Source organism: Caretta caretta, chromosome 10, assembly GCF_965140235.1.
Source record: "Caretta caretta isolate rCarCar2 chromosome 10, rCarCar1.hap1, whole genome shotgun sequence".
In the NCBI taxonomy this organism is placed as follows: Eukaryota; Metazoa; Chordata; order Testudines; family Cheloniidae; genus Caretta; species Caretta caretta.
The window spans coordinates 8169852-8189302 of NC_134215.1; the positions used below are offsets into that span (position 1 = coordinate 8169852).

At 46.3% G+C, this 19451-nt stretch overlaps 1 protein-coding gene across 10 annotated transcripts in view; it reads right to left on the reverse strand.

Annotated features, from left to right (window-relative positions):
* The window catches only part of MPRIP (myosin phosphatase Rho interacting protein), a 170790-nt gene that overhangs the window by 39084 nt on the left and 112255 nt on the right, over window positions 1–19451 (reverse strand). For all 10 annotated transcript variants that reach the window (XM_048866052.2, XM_048866051.2, XM_048866053.2 and 7 more), the window contains 3 exons: window positions 9036–9177; window positions 8266–8382; window positions 2199–2255 (listed from right to left, as the gene is read on the reverse strand). In XM_048866052.2, the coding sequence (XP_048722009.1) occupies window positions 2199–2255; window positions 8266–8382; window positions 9036–9177 (316 nt within the window). The remainder of the gene's footprint in view (window positions 1–2198; window positions 2256–8265; window positions 8383–9035; window positions 9178–19451) is intronic.

The window sequence follows — 19451 nt, forward strand, 5'->3', positions numbered from 1 at the left end:
CTCACAATAATTTCCAAATATTTGCCCCTTGTTTTTGTCCATTTAAAGTAACGTACTGCTATTATTATTTATATTACTGTACCGCTTAGGAGCCCTAGTCATGAACCATGGGCCCCACTGCATTAGCTACTTCACAAAGCTTGAACAAATGGACAGCTCCAAAGAGCTTACACTTTACATAAGAACATGAGAACAGCCACACTGGGTCAGACCAATGGTCCATCTAGCCCAGCATCCTGTCTTCTGACAGTGGCCAATGCCAGGTGCCCCAGAGGGAATGAACAGAACAGGGTAATTTATCAAGTGGTCCACCCCCTTTCAATCAGTCCCAGCTTCTAAGAGTAACATAAAAATGGCCATACTGGGTCAGACCAATGATCCATGAGACAAGAGACAAAAGATGGATACAGAAAGGCATTTCTTTCAGAACTCACATCCTAGCACTTCATTCGAAGTGTTGTAGCTAAAAATCAGGGTTTAATAACCATATTAATTTCCTTGACTTGCTGTCAGAGAGAGTCCAGTTCCCCCATCTAAGAGAACCAGATCAAACAGTTCTATGCTTTCCCTTGTAAGTGTTGCCTTTCAGTTACATGCACTAGTATTTCCAGCCCTGTTTGAATGGAAAGAGACATTTTCTGATGAGAACTGAACCCAGCCAAACCTGGATCTCATAGCTCGATTTGTAGTCTCCCTCCCCGCCCAAAAAAAAAAAAAGAGCTGACTAAATTATGATTCCAGTCTGTAGTGCTGGGGATTAATAGAAAGGGCAGAGCTTGGATCTTCACGCAGCAGACTGAGATGCAATGGTGGCAGGCAGGAGAGCACTGCTAAACTGAATGCACTGGATGTGCAGAAAAGCAATGAACAAACTTGACATCATTTTTACAGTCCGTCGTTTTCCTGATGGCAGCGGCACTTTGAGGAGAGGATGGACTCCCCACCAATTCCCCAAGCTTCAGAATCTGTACCCTAGCCCCAGCTTACACAGTCCACATCACTCCCCCAGCCTCCCCGGCTGGGGAGGGAGTGGGGGCAGGGGGAAGACAGAGGGAAAATCAAGGGAGGGGATTATTTATAAATAGTAACATGAGCTCAGTCACAACCCAGTATCATCTGCCAGCCTTTAAGGCTGTGGGAGCTGAGCACTTAACCACAACCCCTGAGGGACGGAAGGAGAGGAAGGTGGGAAGCTGGTGCTTCCATTAGTGCCTTAATGGAGACATTCTGATTTAATCTAATTGCTCTCTCTCTCATTGTTCCCATGATTCTGAGGGCGCATGTTCTGCACCTGATTAGTGATTCTGAAGAGGTGGCTGTGACCACAAGGGAGATGAGGCCAAGAGAACCAATGGTGCAACCCCCGCTGACCTCAACTCCCTAGAAACCTGTTAAATGACATTCAGATGCAGGGGCCTGAATCCTCTGCAATGCAGAATGCCAGCCATTCCTGCCCCAAGTAGGCCCTGCTTATGTGGTGATGGTGGGGAGATAGGTAGAGCTCACCTAGCAATGGCTGCCTGGCCTGTGCCAGGCTATAGATTTGACCGACTTCTCCCTGCACACTGCTCTGCCAAGATGCCTCCCCCCAGGTGTAAAACAGGGCAAATACAGATCTACCTTGCAGGGGCGGTACAAGTTTGTTACTGTGGGAAGGTGGAAAGCGCTATATAAATGCTGAGCACTGCACACGAATCATCTTAGGAGCCTGAAACGTGTGTGTCTCTCTCTCTCTCTCACTCTCACACACACACACACACTCCCCCCCCCAACACCCATACCTTTTCCCTTATTAACCTGTTCAGATCAGGAGTTCAGGCCCTCATAGTTCTACGGCAAGGTAGGAAGCTGAAAATGCACCAGCTCTGACGGGGGGAAATCTTGAGTCCTGTCCCAGGGGCTGGACAGGGTGGAAAGCCTTTTGAGTTCATCTTTAACGAAGAATCTGTCCTGCTCACAAATGAGCAGCCACACAGCTGCACCCCTTGGCCATTTATTTGGTTTCTGGGTGTAGCCACAGCGCCATGTGCACAAACGCAGACAGACAACTGCACTGTGCCAGGCCACAGGGAAAAGGGACAGTCCTCTCCCCAAGGAGGCCATGTTACAGGTGGGCAAATGCCTGGTTACATACAAATGCTGACTGACCACAGCATCCAAGATGGTGGCTGAGAAAGAGCATGTCCCACTAGACTTACCTGTCCATCCTCGTATTGCTTCGTCAGCCATCCCTTCTTGAAGTTCAGCAGGTCAGGCTGCAAAGAGAGGAAAGAAGGAGACATTTAGATCTTTTCGAGGATTCAGATGAAGTGCTGGCTTCCAACTCTACCATGGAGAAATCCCTCAGCAATGATTTATACAATATAATTAAGGCTATGATTTTGTCATGGACATTTTTAGTAAAAGTCATGGACAGGTCACATGTAATAAACAAAAATTCACAAAAGCCGTGACCTGTCCCTGACTTTTACTAAAAATGTCTATGACAAAATGGGGAGGGAGGAGTGTCCAGCACCCTGCCCTGCTGTGGCTGGGAACTGTGGCCCTGCCCACTGGGTGGGAGCTGCTGCGGCTGGGGAGATGCGGGGGGGATTCTTCCCCAGGCCGGGGAGCTGCAAGGGTTCCCCTGCTACCTGCTCTGGGGGGTCCCTTTAACCCACAGGGACTAGGGAGCTCCGGGGGATGCCCCCGCCCGCGGACGCTGGAGAGATATGGGGGATTCTCCCCGCCTGCCCCACGGCGACTTGGATTCCCCCCCAGGCTGGGGAGGTCCAGAGGGAGCAACAGTGGGAACGCTGGGGTAGGCAAGGCTGCTGGCTTTTTAACCCAGCCTGTCTAGACAAGATGAAAGAGGCTGCTGCAAACAAGGCCTTGGTGTTTCAGAGATTAGGTATCACCTGGGCAGCCACGGTCATGCAGAAGGTATTTTGCAGGGGAACCCACATGCCCTGCTGCCATTTCTTACAGAGTCCCCTTCATAACAAAGAACAGCTAGTAAGAAGAGAGGTAAGGAAAAGCTGTCAAGTTCCCAAGCTTGCTGGCTGGAGAAGTTATTCTCTGTTCCCCAATTCCTCAGACATACAGCAGCACAAGGAGCCACTGACTAGCCAGGTGTTTTAATGGTGACTGCACAGCTGTCCTACTTCCTCCTCCAAGGCACCCAAAGCGTACAAGACTGAGTGCAGCAGTGCCTGGGCAGGGAGGAGTCATCAAAACAGAGAGCAAAAAAATAAGCCAAGGAAACTGGCCAGGAGAGGGTGGGAATCAGATGTGAGACAGATGGAAATTCATCAGCTCTCCAGGGGAAAAGCAAGCAGATGGGAGGTCTCCAAATGGAGACTAGTTGTGCAAAGCTCAGCATCATCGCAGACACTGACCAGCTAGCGGGGTCCAATCAGGCTTCAGTTTCAGGTTTGGCAATCCAATCAGATAAAGTTTTTAAGGCCCGGCTTGACAAAGCCCTGGCTGGGATGATTTAGTTGGGGTTGGTCCTGCTTTGAGCAGGGCATTGGACTAGATGAACTCCTGAGGTCTCTGCCAACCCTAATCTTCTATAATTCTAAGGTTCCCGTAAGCAAGAAAACAGCCCCGTGGCTAGAATAGCAGGAGCCAGGTGCCTCCTGCTCAAGGATTCTTTGGACTTTTGCCACTAAAGTGTAAAAAGAAAGTTGCGGCGGTATCTATGCTGGTCCTTGCGCTGGCTGGGTAGGCAGAGATTGCGGGCAAGGGCAAAGTTCAGCAAAGTGCAAGTTTCCCCGACAGCAGCCACACACAGCCAGCGGAAACCTGCTCAAGAAGTTCCACTTCCACCCCCTCCCATCACCCAAGATCCAGCTTTTGCTTCACGCTGGCCAGACCCCATACAGTTAGTCTATGCTACTGGAGCAGGATGACTGGGGGGATGAGGGGAGAGAAGATGCCGCCGACATGGAGACCAGCCTATTTATCCAGAACATCGTGCTGGGTTTCTCCATTGTTTCACACCGAAGTGGTGCCAGCTGTGGTCCCCGATATGCCCCCGGGAGGCAGGGAGAGGCAGAGTGTTGCCTTCCTTGTGCATACCAGGGTGCCATATTACTGCTCAACTCCAGGCGTTGCACACGAGCTTTTCATCCTTCGAGACTTGGGGAGCGACATCCATGGACTTCGCAGCTTTCACTGGTGTGACGGGGAAGGAGATTTTTCTCCAAAGCAAGCCAGGTTCTAAGGGCCCTGCTCTTCCCCCCCCCGCCCCATTAGCTCTTAGGTACCAAACCCTGGAGTCTGCTGGCACAATCAGAAAGCCCAGGCCTACCTTATCCTTGTGGCTCTTCATTAGTCTTCCATCCACAAAGCCTCCTTGCCCCCACTCCCTGCTTCTCTGCCTCTATTTATAAACTCTGCTTGGCATGGCTGGCAGCTGGCAATCACGTGGTACAGTGCGTATCAACATATGGCCGAGTTCCTATTTACGAGGCCATGAAATACCCTAGAGGTTTGCATGAAGGGAGTACCAGCATCTCATAACCCTATATGGAACCCTGGTCAGATTTCCTTATAAGTGGATTTAATAGTAGGCTGCACCTAAAAGAACAGCCTTTAACTCTGAAGAGGGGACTTTTCCACACAGGGGTGAGCTGAAAGTTTCTTATTTCGCATCCTGTTTATTGCATGTTAATGTAGGTGGTGGAAGTATTTTCCCTCCCTCGCTGATCAGCTCCTCCTTCAGCTTCAGCCTGCAGGCAAGATATAATCCTGTTTTTAGGACATCACAACCTGTTGTCATGAAAGTGACGGATGCCAAGCATTGCGGCTTTGAAACCTCACAGCAGGATCAAGTCAGAGATGCAGCTGGGAGCGGAGGAGGAGGAGGAGAGAAGCCAGGTTTAAATGAACCAGCACAAATCTATTGGCAATGGCAAAGGAAGCCGTGAACACAGGGGAAAGGAAATCTAAACAGAAATCTGTTAAATCCAGTTTGTCCCTCAATGTCCTTAAGCGGAAGGATACCCAGTTCAGCATCACAAAAACCAGGGGAATAATACCCGAACACTGCTCCAGAAACACTACAGAATCCGAAGAGGAGACAGCAAAGAGATTCACCAATGGCCAGGACCACCCTGCATTTGCAATAGCATGACCAGGTGGGATATGCCCACTGGACCCTAACAGATAATCCCTGTTGAAAAGGCAGCCTTGAATGCTGCATGGATTGGGCACAGGTAAGAGACTGTGCTGAGTATCCAGAGCTTCCAGAAACCAAGCTCACTAAGTTATGCGAGCTGCAGCATCTTTATTTTATGATTGGTTAACCTAATGAAAGAGCCCGGATTCTCTTGTGAGAGAAGGCGATGTTCTGATCATACCACCAGTGGTCCTGGTGAGCCACAGCCCCTCTGCAGGCAAAGACTACAGAAAAGAGCTTCATGATCACCCATGGAGAGTTGGAGAGCTCTGTACTGCTACGAAGAAACTGTATTTTGGATCCACGTTCATTTGTTCCCAGCCAAGCATTTTGCAGAGGAAAGCAGAACTAGTGAAGATGTTACAGACTTTCGAGGGCAGAATACTTACTTGCTGAAAAAAATTGTAAAGGAAGGGCAGGGTCATCATTACAGAAAAATTCTGGGAGGGGCAAAGTTCTGTCAGCTTCTAGAACGCTGTGTGTGATTATATTATATCCAGAAACGTTGGATGGAGCATACAGAGCTATGAAAAGTCTGGGGTTGGGGGGGGTGGGGGTGGCAACTGCCACCCTGCACCATGACAAATGACATCCCTGGGGAACAATCTTCTATTAAAGCAGAATTAGATCCCTGCTTAGCAAACCTTCAAAGTCCACTAGAGCTCTTAGTTTAAACTTAGTGAAACTAAGGATTTAAAAGCCACAGTAGCAAGAAGATGCTGTTAAGTTGCCTCATCAGTAACAGAACCATATTTCAAGGCAGAAGAAGGGGTTTCATTGAAACATTGACCCAGAACGACAGAAGACAACAGAGCTTTTTAACCGTCAGCTGGTAGCGAGCCTCCAGCCAAATGAACAGACAAGCACTAGCTTGGCTCAAGCTAGCATGCTAAAAAATACCAGCATGGGTGTTGTGGCACGGGCAGAGCAGCTTAGGCTAGTCACCTGAGCTCAGACCCAGGCGGTTGGGTGGGCTGACCCTGGCAGCCAGCCTGAGCGGTCGCCTATGTCATAATGCTGCTAAATTTTAGCATGCCAGCTTGAGCGGAGCTAATGTGCGTCTGTCACCCTGGGCTAGGAGGCTCACTCCCAGCTGCAGGGTAGACATACCCTTAGGCAAATCTGTCACCGCACCTAGTGTTTGCTGTATGCCATGCACAGACATGTGATGAGGGGGATCAGTGCCTTTGTACAAGGAACTAGAGCCAGAGCTTGAGAAGAGCCAGATGCTGGAACTAACAACTTGGTGGAACTAGAAGGTCCATGATGACCAGGTCAAACAGAGGGATGCACACAGACTGGGGGACAAAGAGACAGACAAAATATGGACCTGAGAGGGACCCAAGGACTCGACCCCAGTGCTTCATCCACACATGAATGATCCTCCACAAACCAAAGAAATCCTGACAACAAAGGTGAAGTGGGTGAATGCAACCCTTAGCCTGTGTCTGAGAAGAAAGACTTGCCTGATAATAAATGTCCCAGTCCCATAGGACTAGCCAAGTCTTCAGGGGAAACTTGGAATCACAAAGTTATAAAACAGGGGGAGAAAAACAAGTGAGTGAATGAGGTTGGTAACAGAATTGTTCAACTTCTGTTACTTTAACAGCAGGAGTTGCAAAATAAAGGGAAAAGGGGTGCAGGGAAATAGTGCATATCCTGCTAATTGGACTACGTAATTCCTTGCCTTAACTAAATGGTTAACACAAAGTCACACTTCTTGAATTGCGCAAATACTAAGTAACTTGGGAACAGCGCTAACGGCATAAAAATAAAGAGCTTTTGTAGATGTACAAATCCTACAATAAAAACTGATATATAAATGCAATGCTTTGTGTGTGAGCGCGTGCTGGGTGGGCGTGCGTGTCTGTACACAAAGCTCGAACAAAAGCTGTTTGCAGACAAACATGTAGCACTTATTTAGAATGGCTCAGGGTCTTATGCACAGAGCTGCATGCACATTTATACCACCCACTAGCATACAACACTGAGTAGATGGGAGGAGAGCACTGCTTGAAGTTATCTCATTTTGTTCTGCTTACCTTGTTTAAGTCTGGTTGGCATTTGAATCACAGAGAAATACAAAGCCTTACCAAAATTTTGTGTTGCAAAAATCATTATTTCTAAAACTATGCTGTGCTCACATTGCTAAATAAAGACCTCTGTTGTCAAGGAATGCAGGCCTGTGAAGCTACTTTAAACATAAGGGGGTTGTGTTATTTCACAGCAAAGTAGAAGTAATAGAACTTCTGGGAAAGCTTTGTGTATTACTGCCCATCTTTAACATTGTTGATTGCAAGTGGAAGGAAGCTACGGATTTCAGTTTCCAAACTTTCCTCTCAAGCTTTCTTCCACTGATGTCTACTTTGCATAAATACACAAAGTAAAGATTTTAAGAATACTTCAGTGTTCATTTGTTAATTTTTCTTAATACACCAAGTCTGAGGTGTTGTTATCTGACTGCATGGGAGTGGTGAACTTGCAATTGATCTGATTCTGGAGCACTGAATGGGACCCAGGAAATTGTATTAACCTGCTGAAATGGTCTGAGTAAGCCACCTCAGATGGGAATGACAGTATGTGAAAACAAAAGAAGGGAGTGTTCCTTTCTGGTAATGGTTGGGCTGATTTGTCACCTTAAGCACATGGCACCTGTATGGCAAACCATAACATTCAGGTAACTGACTATTACACAGAAAAATTGTTTGCCAAATAGGGAAATGAGGAGCCAGTTCCCAGATCAGCTCTTGCATCTGCTCAATGCTCTTAGGAAAACGAACCCCTCCTCCAAGTCTCTGCCTCTCCACTGCCCTGGCAGGGAGATGGACTAGATAAATTATAGGCTCTCTTTTTTCCGGGTCTAGCTTCTAACATACTCTGGGCCAAATTCAGATTGGGTTCAAGTAAATTGAATTGCAGCTGTTTACACCAGATCTGGACTTGGCCCCTAGTCCACCGTGGGGGTTGAGAGCAATGGCAGAGGAGCTCTCACAAGGCTAACAGCTGAAAGAGATGGAGCGTTTCCATTCAACCAAGAACGCCATGCCAATGTCTTCATTCCCACATGCCAGTATTGAATGAAAAAAACCTTTTGGTCTCACCGTCATGGAGGACTCAGTGGATCTTCTATCCAGTGATTTTGCTCTACGGTGTGGAGACAAAGGGGAAGCTGAGACTTCCAGGATGGATCCTACTGCTGCAGTTTCAGAGGTGAAGTCCTGAAAACAGAATTAGCCCAGATTACCGCAACATCAACACAAAACATCAACTCCCATCTCTCACAATGTCAAAGACCCAGTGGTGTACGTTTCTTAGACTCCACAATTAAAATTAATGAGCTCACACCATACTTTTCTTTGTGTGCTTTTAGAAGCATCTGGCCCTTCTGGACACAGAGTCCGAGGCATTAGACTGGCTCCAGTACGTCTAAACTCACTTTAGGCTACAAGATTTTCAAGATCACATACTTCTATTAGTTAACTTCTTTTTATTAATACTTCATGTCATCTGCTGTGTTTTTTCTATGCCAGATCTGATGCCTCCCTTTCCTACCCCGGAGGAAGAGAGAGAGAAAGGTGATTTGTCTTCTGTTCTGATCCCACCACCGAAGCAAGGAGACTGAGCAGTGAGTGGCAAATCAGCGCTGCTCACTCGTGCTCGCGGCCTGCCCGCTGTGGTACATGCGCCCTCTGTCCCAAGACCTCTAGATTCTGTGCTCCATGCACAGAAATTGCCAGTTAGGACCTGAAGTCAAGGACAATCCTAGCTGTACTAGGAAGAGCACTAAATATAAGCTGCCAGCCAAAACCACATCCTCCAAGAACACAGGCAGGTGCCTTCATCCTACCTCAGAGAGAAACGAAAGGCTTACCCGTTTCCTGGGGAAAACCCTCTTCTCACTCCTGCCCTGACGTGTCTCGCTGGAAAGGGAGGGGCCTGCGGACGCATTGGTTTCCATATGCTCTGCATTCTCTATATCTAATGCCTCAAATTTTTCAATTACCTGGGACCGCCTGGAACAGAGAGAGAGAGAGGAAACCGGTGCCTGTTTAACGCAAAGCAGCGATTGTTTTGCGAGTCACTACAGAATCCCATAGAGCAAGAGGCTCTCCCAGGGTAGCGGCAACAAGGGTTACATCCTACAGAACTCTGAAAAACTACTCCTCTCGAAGGCTGTGCATTCACGCCTTTTTGTTCAAGTTCCCCGACATGCTGGAAAACATGGGGGATTCAAGTCAAAGAACAGGTCTCAGCTAGACAGGCAGGACTTTACCTGCAGGCTCTGAAGCCATAAGAAAAAGATTACAGAACGCTTGACTTCCAGCCTAGGAGAACTAACTGCTTGTGTCAGATCAAACTGGGATGAACTCTTTGCTGGTCATGTACGATAGAAAAGGGGCTCTTCTGGTCTCTGATACACACTCAGCCAGAGGTAGCAGATTTCATATGGAAAATCTGACCTTTCACAGCTTCTGAGCTCCAAGTATGTTCCACCTCCACACAAAGTTATTTTTAATATTATTAGTAGGGTCTGTTTGCCCTTCTTCTCCACCCCCTAATATTTGCACATGATTTAATGCAACAGGGTCTCAATGATCTCCTCCCCAATTCACAATGGCTAGTGGATTGTGCCACAGAGCTTTCCTGCCCTGGCACATTATTTTTAATCTTGAAAACATTTTCTAAACCAGCAATAACTATTTTTCCCAATGAGCCTTCCCCATTCGGCATCTTTGGTTCTGTGTTCATCCCTTCACTATCCAACACTGTAGCAAACCAACCCGTAGACCAGCGTTGCCCTGAGAACGTTTACAGATGTAGAGAGGAACATTCTCAGAGTACAAAGGAAAAAGGATATTTTCTGGTAGCCCCAATATAAACAGTAGGGCCCTGACCCTGCAAAGATTCACCCACATGCTTAATGCTATGCTCTGTGAGTAATCACATACACTTTTAGTAGGACTATTCACAATGCATAAATTAAGTGCATGTGTACATTTTTGTAGGGTTAGTGCATTGGTCATCAGAGTGCTGCTCCTGTCCTTGTCTGCAAACATCAAAAGCTATTACTGCAGTAACATGGCATACTGGTCATTTCAAAAGGGTCCTCTTTGTCTAAACCACTCTGCATATCCTGTATGGAAGGAGGTTATTTGCTGCAACACTGACCAATCTTCAACTGCAGTACTAAGCAGCAGAGCCTCTCATACAAGACACTGGTCACCCCTTGCTCTAATAGCAGAGAGGGGACAACTCTTATTTTATTTTTTTATATATATATATATATATATATATATATATATATATATATATATATATATATATATATTTATATTTTGAGGGGGATGGGCAAGGAACCAACCCAAAACATCTCCCTAAGCCCAAACCACAAGCCTTCTGAGGTTGGGAGAACTGCCCACTTTTGCAGCTGGGATCAGCAGCACGCTAGTATGTCATGCCCGACCCCATAACGGGAACTACTGGAATTCTCAAAGAGGCCTGGTAGTGAGAGATTTTTTAGAACAATTTTGTACAGCCAAGAGGTTCAGATAAGGCTCAATCTCTGGGCTTTTATCTGAGACTAGGAACCTTTTTAGAGATTCACCCATCACTAGCACATGCAACAGAGGAGCCCAAGCTGCAAAATTTGGACCCTGATTTTGAACCTTGCTAAAAGTTCAATGCATTGGAAAGATGAGGCCACATCACAATATCTGGATCCAAATTGGGCTTAAATTCTTAATCATAAGGTTTAGAAGTGTTTGAATCTGAGTTTAGCTCATGTTCATCTCCAACATATGTATTTAAAAAACAAAAAAACCAAAAACGCATCATCAAACAGCAGCCAATTCAGGAGAAATAAGTTGTTCAGTTACCAAAAATATTTTCCATTCTTCTCTTAAAAGGGAAATTGTGAGGTCAGTTAGGGTTTTACAAATTTTTACCAAATTTCATAAAGTAAAATATGGCTTAAACATAAACTTTCTCTTGCGGTGTTTGCAATCCCAACAATGCAGCACAGAACTAGACCATAAGAACCAGACAGCGAAATCAACTAGAAACAAGAGTTTACTAGGTCTGCATTCACTGGAAAAGATAAAGAAAGTGCAAAACGTAGACAACATCAGTAAGGACAGTCTTTTAAATCAATCAAATTTTAGAAATAGCTCACTCCATTTGAACCATCTAAGGCCCCAATCCTGAAAGCTGCAGGCTAGAACCCTGCGCCCTTGTAGAGACCAATTAAAGCCCCACATAGGTGCAGAGGTACACTCATACAATGCAGCCTGCAGGATTGGGGCCTAATCTTTAGTAAAACAGGTAAGGGGAATTTCTTTGCATACTTGATTTTTAACCCAACAGTGCCCCTTTCACCAGCCCAGCCTTCTCTCTCGGACTCAGTTTAGCATGGAATAAGAGACCCATAAATTAACACTGTCTCTTCCCTTTCAGGTGAAGTTCTGAAGAAAATTAAAAACAAAACCAAAAAACCAAAAGCAAGTTGATTTCTCATGAAAGGGGCTGCACCATCGAGTTGTCTACGGCTTGAGATTGAGATGAGATGGTAGCGAAGCAGGCGGAATAAAGGACACGTCACACAGCAACACAGGAGGAGGAGGTGGAGAGCAACAAGACCTGGAAGAAAACAAGGCTGGAAAATGAATGAACAGAAAAGGAAATATATATCTATATCTCTCTATATAAATAAATCAAAGCAAAATCATCCCAAGAATTCATTACCAAAGGTGGGGGGAAGGAGAATCATAGCAACCAAATCAAAGCACCCAGTGTTATCATCATTAGATTGCTCCCTCCATTGGTTAAATATTTCAAGACAGGTATTGCAGTGGCTGACAAAGACACGGTGAGTGTGTGAGAGAGCTGAGATTAATCCATTCTCTGTTATCCCATGCGGATGACAGCTACACATGGGCACCTGAGAGAGAACCTGCCCCTACGAACATCGGCTCCAAACTTCAAAGAAGATATGAAGTATTTAAAGAGATGTGGTGTCATTCAGTACTCTCTCAACTCTTAAGCTAGTCCTAGGGAGCTCATCTTCCATGCAAGCTATTAATCTGCTCCAGGCCACTGAACACAAGCCACAGAATTGAGTTAAAGTAAAGGGGGAGCTACAAAGACTGACAACAAAATCTATAATTAAAATGATTTTCTTTGATGGGGAAGAGTTTTGTTGTATTCATTTATTATTTAGCTGCATGAGAGATTGTAAGAGTGTTTCAGAGAGACAGGAAAGGGAATTACCCCAAGGGATGCACAACATTAGAGGACTGTTACAAGGAAAAAAATAAATAAAATGAAAAGAAGGAGTGAGTAACCTCTGTTTACAAAGCAAAGGTGTAATGCATTGGGGTTGCAGGGGGACAACACTCACTTCTAAGACTCAAAGACACAGAGAAGGTGTCTGAGAGAAATCCATCAGTACAATTTGTCTGCAATTTCAGGGCAGCTCTGTGATTTATTGAAAATAGGGAGAAATATTTCAGCAAACATGTAACTATGATTCCATAGCAGGTCCCAATTCCTGTAATCAGAGGAGGGTAGAATTTAGGACATGGGTCATGTCTACACTACCAACTTTAGCCAACCTATATTAGGTCAACTTACAGCCACCACAGTAACTACTGTGGTGGTTCATGTCCACACAACTGCTGGTGGTGCACATCCTCACCAGGAGTGCTTCCACCAACTTACGAGGGGCAGCGTGGGGGGCCGAGAGCCCGAGCTCTCAGCTCCATGTGCAGCTCCCCGCCAGGAGCTAGGCTGACCCCCCTGGGCTCTTGGCTCCCTGCTCTGCGCTTGAAGCCGGAGAGCTGCCGGGTTCCCTGCAGGGAGCCGTGAGCCTCGGTGCAGCCAGGGAGCCCGGTCGGCAGCCCAGCTGGGAGTGGGGAGCCCCTCACCCATCCCCAGGTGACAGCCTGAGCTGTGAGCCGGGCTTTCTTGTCAATTTCACACTCCAGCAGGAAGCCATGAAATTGAAAAGAACGACAGCCAACAGACCATGTAAGTAACCCACTGTGTCTACAGGGACACTGCGTCACCCTAACTACACCGACATAAGCCCTACGCCTCTTGTGAAGGTTGGAGTTATGATATCAGTGTAGGAGAGCACTTACGTTGGTGGGAGCAAGGCTGTAGTGTGGACACTGACACAATTAGGTCAACGTAAGTGCCTTACGTCAACCTAACTCTATACTGCAGACCAGGCCTCAGTAAGAAGAATCTCCTTTAAAACCCTGCAGGTTATAAGCAAGCATGGGCAAACACCAATCAATCAGAGGGCCTCAAAGCTCTGCAGAGATCAGCACTGAGTAGCAGTGGAATGTGCTATCATTACTAACATGACACGCACGATACAGAGAGTGAATGCCACATGAAACTCCCAGCTACAGACAAGCAGTGCCCACATCACGGTTTCAGAAGATACTGTGGTAACCCAAGGAGCAGAGCTTGTGTGGTTAGTCATCACATCTGAATTCCAGTTACCTTTAAGCCTTCTCTCACTAGATGGCAGTAAGATTTTTGCTATATCAAAAATTGCCCATCATAAATCCTGCATTTGTTGACAAACCCCTACAGGAGCACCTCATCCAGGGCATAAATTAAGATATTACCACCTGGAGCTGGTCATGTTCCCTCTCTAGGCTCCTTGCTTGGCGTCAGTAAGGGCAGAGGCTGAAATAAATAAGGAAGCTCAGGAGGCAATGTGAGTAAGGGTCATTTCCTTTCTCCAGCTGGTTAAACAGTTTCCAAAGAGCTTGTAAAACAGACTGTATTTGAGGGAGCAGGGGGTGATGGACTGCATGTGTCACTTGTGGGGAAACGCCTTAGGAACCATCACACAAAAGTTGTTCAAGGAGCTGTCAGGTGGTGGAACAGCAAGGCCTGAAGAATCCGTGGCAGCTGGGAATAGGGAACAGGCATCATTAGGTGGAATGCCACGGCGGCGGCTGAGGAGGGTGTCGGGCGGAGCGCCCCGGGCGGCTGAGGAGGGTGTTGGGCGGAGCGCCCCGGGCGGCTGAGGGTTCCCTGGTAGCTAAGAGAACTCGGGTCAGGGAGGGGAGACACTGGACGAAGAAAGGAGTTGTGAAATCTTATGGAGAGCCCAGTCTTCCTCTTCCAAGGTGAATGGAGCCTCACGGCACCTGGCAAAGGGGACTGGGTGAGGCTGCCCTGCTTGCACATATCTATCATCTGACCCAGCAGAGATCTGGGTTTGAGGGTGAAGGATTCATTGTGAGAGGTCGGTAACACACAAACACTTGCATATAACACAACATTTCAGTGTATGCTGACCCCTGGCTTATTCCCTACCATTGTCTTGAAACCCTTTTTGTTCTCAGTCAGTCCTGTATCTGGTTTCCAGAGAGACACCCATATTCCTGTGCCTGGTTGGGGAGGACACTTGGGCTATATTTATTACTCAGCTAGCCTTTTCGGCGTCTGTGGGCACAGCATCTCCACAAGGGCTCCTATTCCAACAACACTGAGTAAAAGCGCTACCAAATCCACCCAGAACTCAGCTAAAGGAATGTAGAACAACAAAAGCCACAACCCACACTACGCACTTGACTCAGACCCAGGCTGTTGCCTGCACCAGGGACAAATGACTGTTGTATTCATATAATTTCCATTTTACTATGACTCCAGCGCTAAAGAAACAAGCTTGTGGGCTTTGAATTCACTTCCTCTTCTCTCTTTGTTTACTGGCAATGCAAGCTGGACTGTGCAGAGATGTAGACACAGCATTGAACACCAAATTTATCACTGCAGACCAGCAAGGGGAGCTCAAACACAGACTATGTGAGACACACCAAAATAGTGTTGTTGAAAGTTTCTCAGAAAAGGTGGGTTCACTTTAGATGTTCATAAAGAAGAGATTTAGAATATGGCAGACCCTCCCCACAGAAAATTGTAAAGGGGTCAGAGCAGGGGTACTGGAACAATTTGTATAGTTGGGGTGCTGAGAGCCATTGAATCAAACTGTAAAACTTGTATATGATGGAAACTACTTCAAGCCAAGGGGTGCAGCGGCCCCCCCAGAACTCCTAGTTCCAGCACCTATGAATCAGAGGTTAAAATTTAGGTCTGAACAATCAATAGGATTCTTTTAAAACACAGTCCTGAACATTCCCTATGATTATATTACTAATATAGGATCTCTTAAAATTAAAAAAAAAAAAAAAAAAAAAAAAAAAGGAGTAAGCGTCTTTAAAACAGGACTACTAAGAGAAGAGGCTGCCCTAACTAGGGCTACTGGAAATCAGTGTATAGTGCTCTTCTGTCTGGAGGTTCAATCCTCATGCAATAATTTAGGCCATGTCTACACTACCATTTATGTCGGCAACACTTTTGTGGTTGAGGGGTGTGACATACTGACAAAGCTACCGCTGCTCCTTGGAGGTGGTTTAATTATGTTGATGGGGCCGTTGGCTTAGAGTGGCTACACGAGAGATCTTAAAGCAGTGCAGCTGTCCTGCTGTAAGGTCTCTAGTGTAGATATAGCTTTGGAGTGCATTGGTGGAAGTAGGGGAGGAAAAGCTGAAAATACTGACAGACGATTAGCAAATTTATTTGGTTTCACTGCTTGACAAAGAGATGCAGTTCACTGGGGTCTGCATGAGGGTTGAATAATTCTAGGTAAATTCCCAGCATAAAATGAGATGGAGTACCTGTTAGAAAGTTACTGGACAGGATCATTCAGAATGCTCTGAAGCACTAAAGAAAAACTGGCACCTGCAGTCTGAGAAGTGAAGTTTCACAAATGCTCAATCTCAAAGGGCCCAGATTCAATGCAGAGAAAAACGTGTAAACTAAGTAAATCAAATTAAAAAGCAGCCAAGCCAAGCAGAGAGTCGGGAAATGTTAATTTTTGAGTCCAGTGTTAAACCAGCTCTCTCCACCAAGTCCACCTGAACATTTGAAACACTGAAGTTCCCTGGCTCAGGGAAAATGTGACCTCTCCCGCCCACATCACCCAGATCACCTCTAGCTGAGACGAAGGTCATTTATAACTAGCAGCACTCTCTTTCAAAACCCTGGATTACACTTGTATTCCTCCCAACTACCACTTCTCCGCATAACCCTCTTGGAACCCCTTTCTTCTCTCCTGTCAGTGTCCATGCACTTCCCAAACAATACCTTTCTGGCCAAGGAGGACTGAAGGAGGCCCTGTTCCCAGCCCCAGACATGGCCAGAAAGGGCTGTGCTGTTGAGAAGGGAATAACTCCCTTTCTCTCCTGCTTTTGGGGGACAGATCATCACTAATCCTAACAACTAGTTTGGGAAACACACGCCTTTAATTCTCACAGGCATTTATCTGCCATCTTTGTGGGAGGAAACTGTCAAGTTGAATATTTTGGAATAATTATCTGTCACTATCATCATCTTAGATCATTAAAGCTTGGAGCATTTTAAACACCTACTCCCCATCCATGACCATTTATGGTGTTTGTTTATATTTATTTTACTTTCCCCCCCTCAACTGTGAAACTAGAAACTTGCCAGTTTCACTCTATTTATAGCTGACTTCACACACTGATGAAAAGAGATCATTCCCACACTGCCCTGTCAGAGTGTGCCATCACCTTCCCCTCCCCCTCTCAGAAACCCACCTCTTCTCAAATCATGAAGATGCTTCTCTTTATAGAAGGGTAGGTAAAACTTTTTAAGCACACAAGATTTGGGGCCTACACCACTGGAGAATGTCTCTTTAAATAAAAGAGAGGGGAGGAGGGAAAGCTGCTGCCTCATTGTGCTCAAACACAACCCTTCTCTGTTGGTGCTGACAATTCCACCCTCAACCCCTCTCCCAGCCCCCTGACTGCAGGCAGGAGGCAGGGAGGAAAGGGAAACAATTGTAGGGACATTGGGAGGAGTGTGTGGGGAAGGTTGATCACAGAAAGCCCTTCTGAGTGAGCTATTGTCACAATCTGCGTAATGACAAAATGTAGGCTGGCTTGACAGGACATTAGCCCACCTGCCCCTGAATTACAATGAGCGACAATGCAAAAGACTTGTTTATTTTAAATCTTTTCCCGGCAGCCTCAGAAATCAGACAAAAGACACCCACCCTTGTCACTGTCATTGTGCTGATGAGAGTTTATTAAAGCATGTTTTTTTAAAATACATAAATAAAAGCAAGAGCACAGGAGACATTCATCTGCCCCCACGCGCTAGGCAGAGTAAAGTCGCTTCAAATAAAGGCAATAAATTGATTAGACATAACATAGAGTTTTCACCAATGTTGACACAGCAATAAAATCCAATCTCCTGCTGCTGTATAATAGCCTCAGGAGCCCAGGGGAAAAAAAAAGGGGCTGGGTGCAGTAGCCTCTGGGAGGAGGAGGAACCCATCCCACCAACCAGAAAGCAGCAGGGATGAAATAAAAAAGGACAATATCTAGCAGAAGCTCTGAGATCCTTCTTTTCCCAGGTATCTGTATGCCTGTCTCCCTCATCAGATATTCCATGCCCTCTCCCTATGCCCCAGTTTGAACACACATTTGCACACCAGCGCCCCAAATGGCACTACTAGCTGTTCAGAAGTAACCACTCTAAAAAGCTATTGAATCCAGGAGTTGCATACACATCACTGCTTTCAGCTATGCAGCATCACACTGGGGCTAGGACTCAGGAGTTTCAGCTCCAGAAGAACACACAAGCCTCTAGTACCTGAACTATTAAGCTGGCAGTAGTGGTAGACCTTTTAATATTCTGTAAGCCAACCAGGGGTACATGTACCCCTGGGGGTACGCTGAGGTCTTCCAGGGGGTACACCAAATCATCTAGCTATTTGCCTAGTTTTACAACAGGCTACACAAAAAGCACTAACGAAGTCAGTACCAACTAAAATTTCATACAATGACTTGTTTATACTGCTCAATAAATTATAACTGAAATGTAAGCATCGTATTTATATTCCAATCAGTGTATTTTATAATTATATGGTAAAAATGAGAAAGTAAGACGTCTTGCAGTAATAGTGTGCTGTGACACTTTTGTGTTTTATGTCTGATTTTGTAAGCAAGTAGTTTAAGTGAAGTGAAACTTGGGGGTACGCAAGACAAATCAGACTCCTTAAAGGGGTACAGTAGTCTGGGAAGGTTGAGAGCCACTGCTATAAGCCAGCCACCAGCAGGTGACATGTTACACACTCAATTCACAAACCAAGAAATACTGTTCTTTCTCCACCCAGTGTAACAGGATGGGGTCCCCAGAAGGCAAGCACGGCATCTTTTCTGCCAGACACAGAAAGGACTATATCCTCAGGTGGGAGGAGAAAGCCAAGATATTGCTGTCTTTGAGTCTCGTCCTCCACCCAAGATTGCAGCCAGGCAGCGAAGCTACACACTGCTTGGGTGAGCACAGGTTAGACACAAATATGGTTCAGTTGCAAATCTAACTGAAGTGGAACACGCACAAGTGCAAAGCGGTGTTGCTTGTGCAATAGCAGCGGCTGTGCTTTGCAGTGCAGCTTCATGCCTGTATTAATTGTGGGCCAGCGTGAAAACAGTCCTCCAGGGGATGTGAAAAGCAAACCACAAGTGCTTGAGCGAACATGCCTACAGGAACCCAAGTGCAAGCAAATCAGACTGACAATCAGCCCTCTAGCCCAGTGCCCTTATCTCATGGCTTACTCTACAGTCATCACATAAATGGGGCTTTTTCAGAGCAAGTTAAATCTATCCTTCCTCCCCACTGGGCCTCCTTAAACCCAGAAAAACTGAGCGTGTGCACAGGACGCAAAGCCTTCTCCACTAAGCTGTTTTGCCACCCACTCAGTTCTGCATCAGTGGCAGCCAACTCCTCTCTTTCCAAGATTAACACTGTGACACTTTGAAACCTCTCTCTGAGCTCATCAGACGATTGCATAACATACATGGCCCCAACACAGTTTATAGAAATACTCTAATTAATGGTGCCAGCTGCCACTTGAGGTAGGGTGGAGGAGGAGAAGGGAGGTACTACGGAGCATCACATGGCAGCTTACTGGAGGAAGGTCCAGCCTACTACCCCAAGAGAAGGATCTGCCGAGAACCATCGGTAACCTGTGCTAACACAGCACTGGTGGGGATCACATCCTTTGCTGGTCAACATTGAGTGGATATCCTAGCTATGCCCACATCAGGAGCGCTTCCCGGTGGCTACAGGAATGACCTGTATATGAAATTGAGAGTAAAGGGGAGCCTGGAAAATAACAGAGACTCAGAAAGATGGCCTGGGTACAAATTTGAGGCATTGCTTTGCACTGGCTCAATGCCCC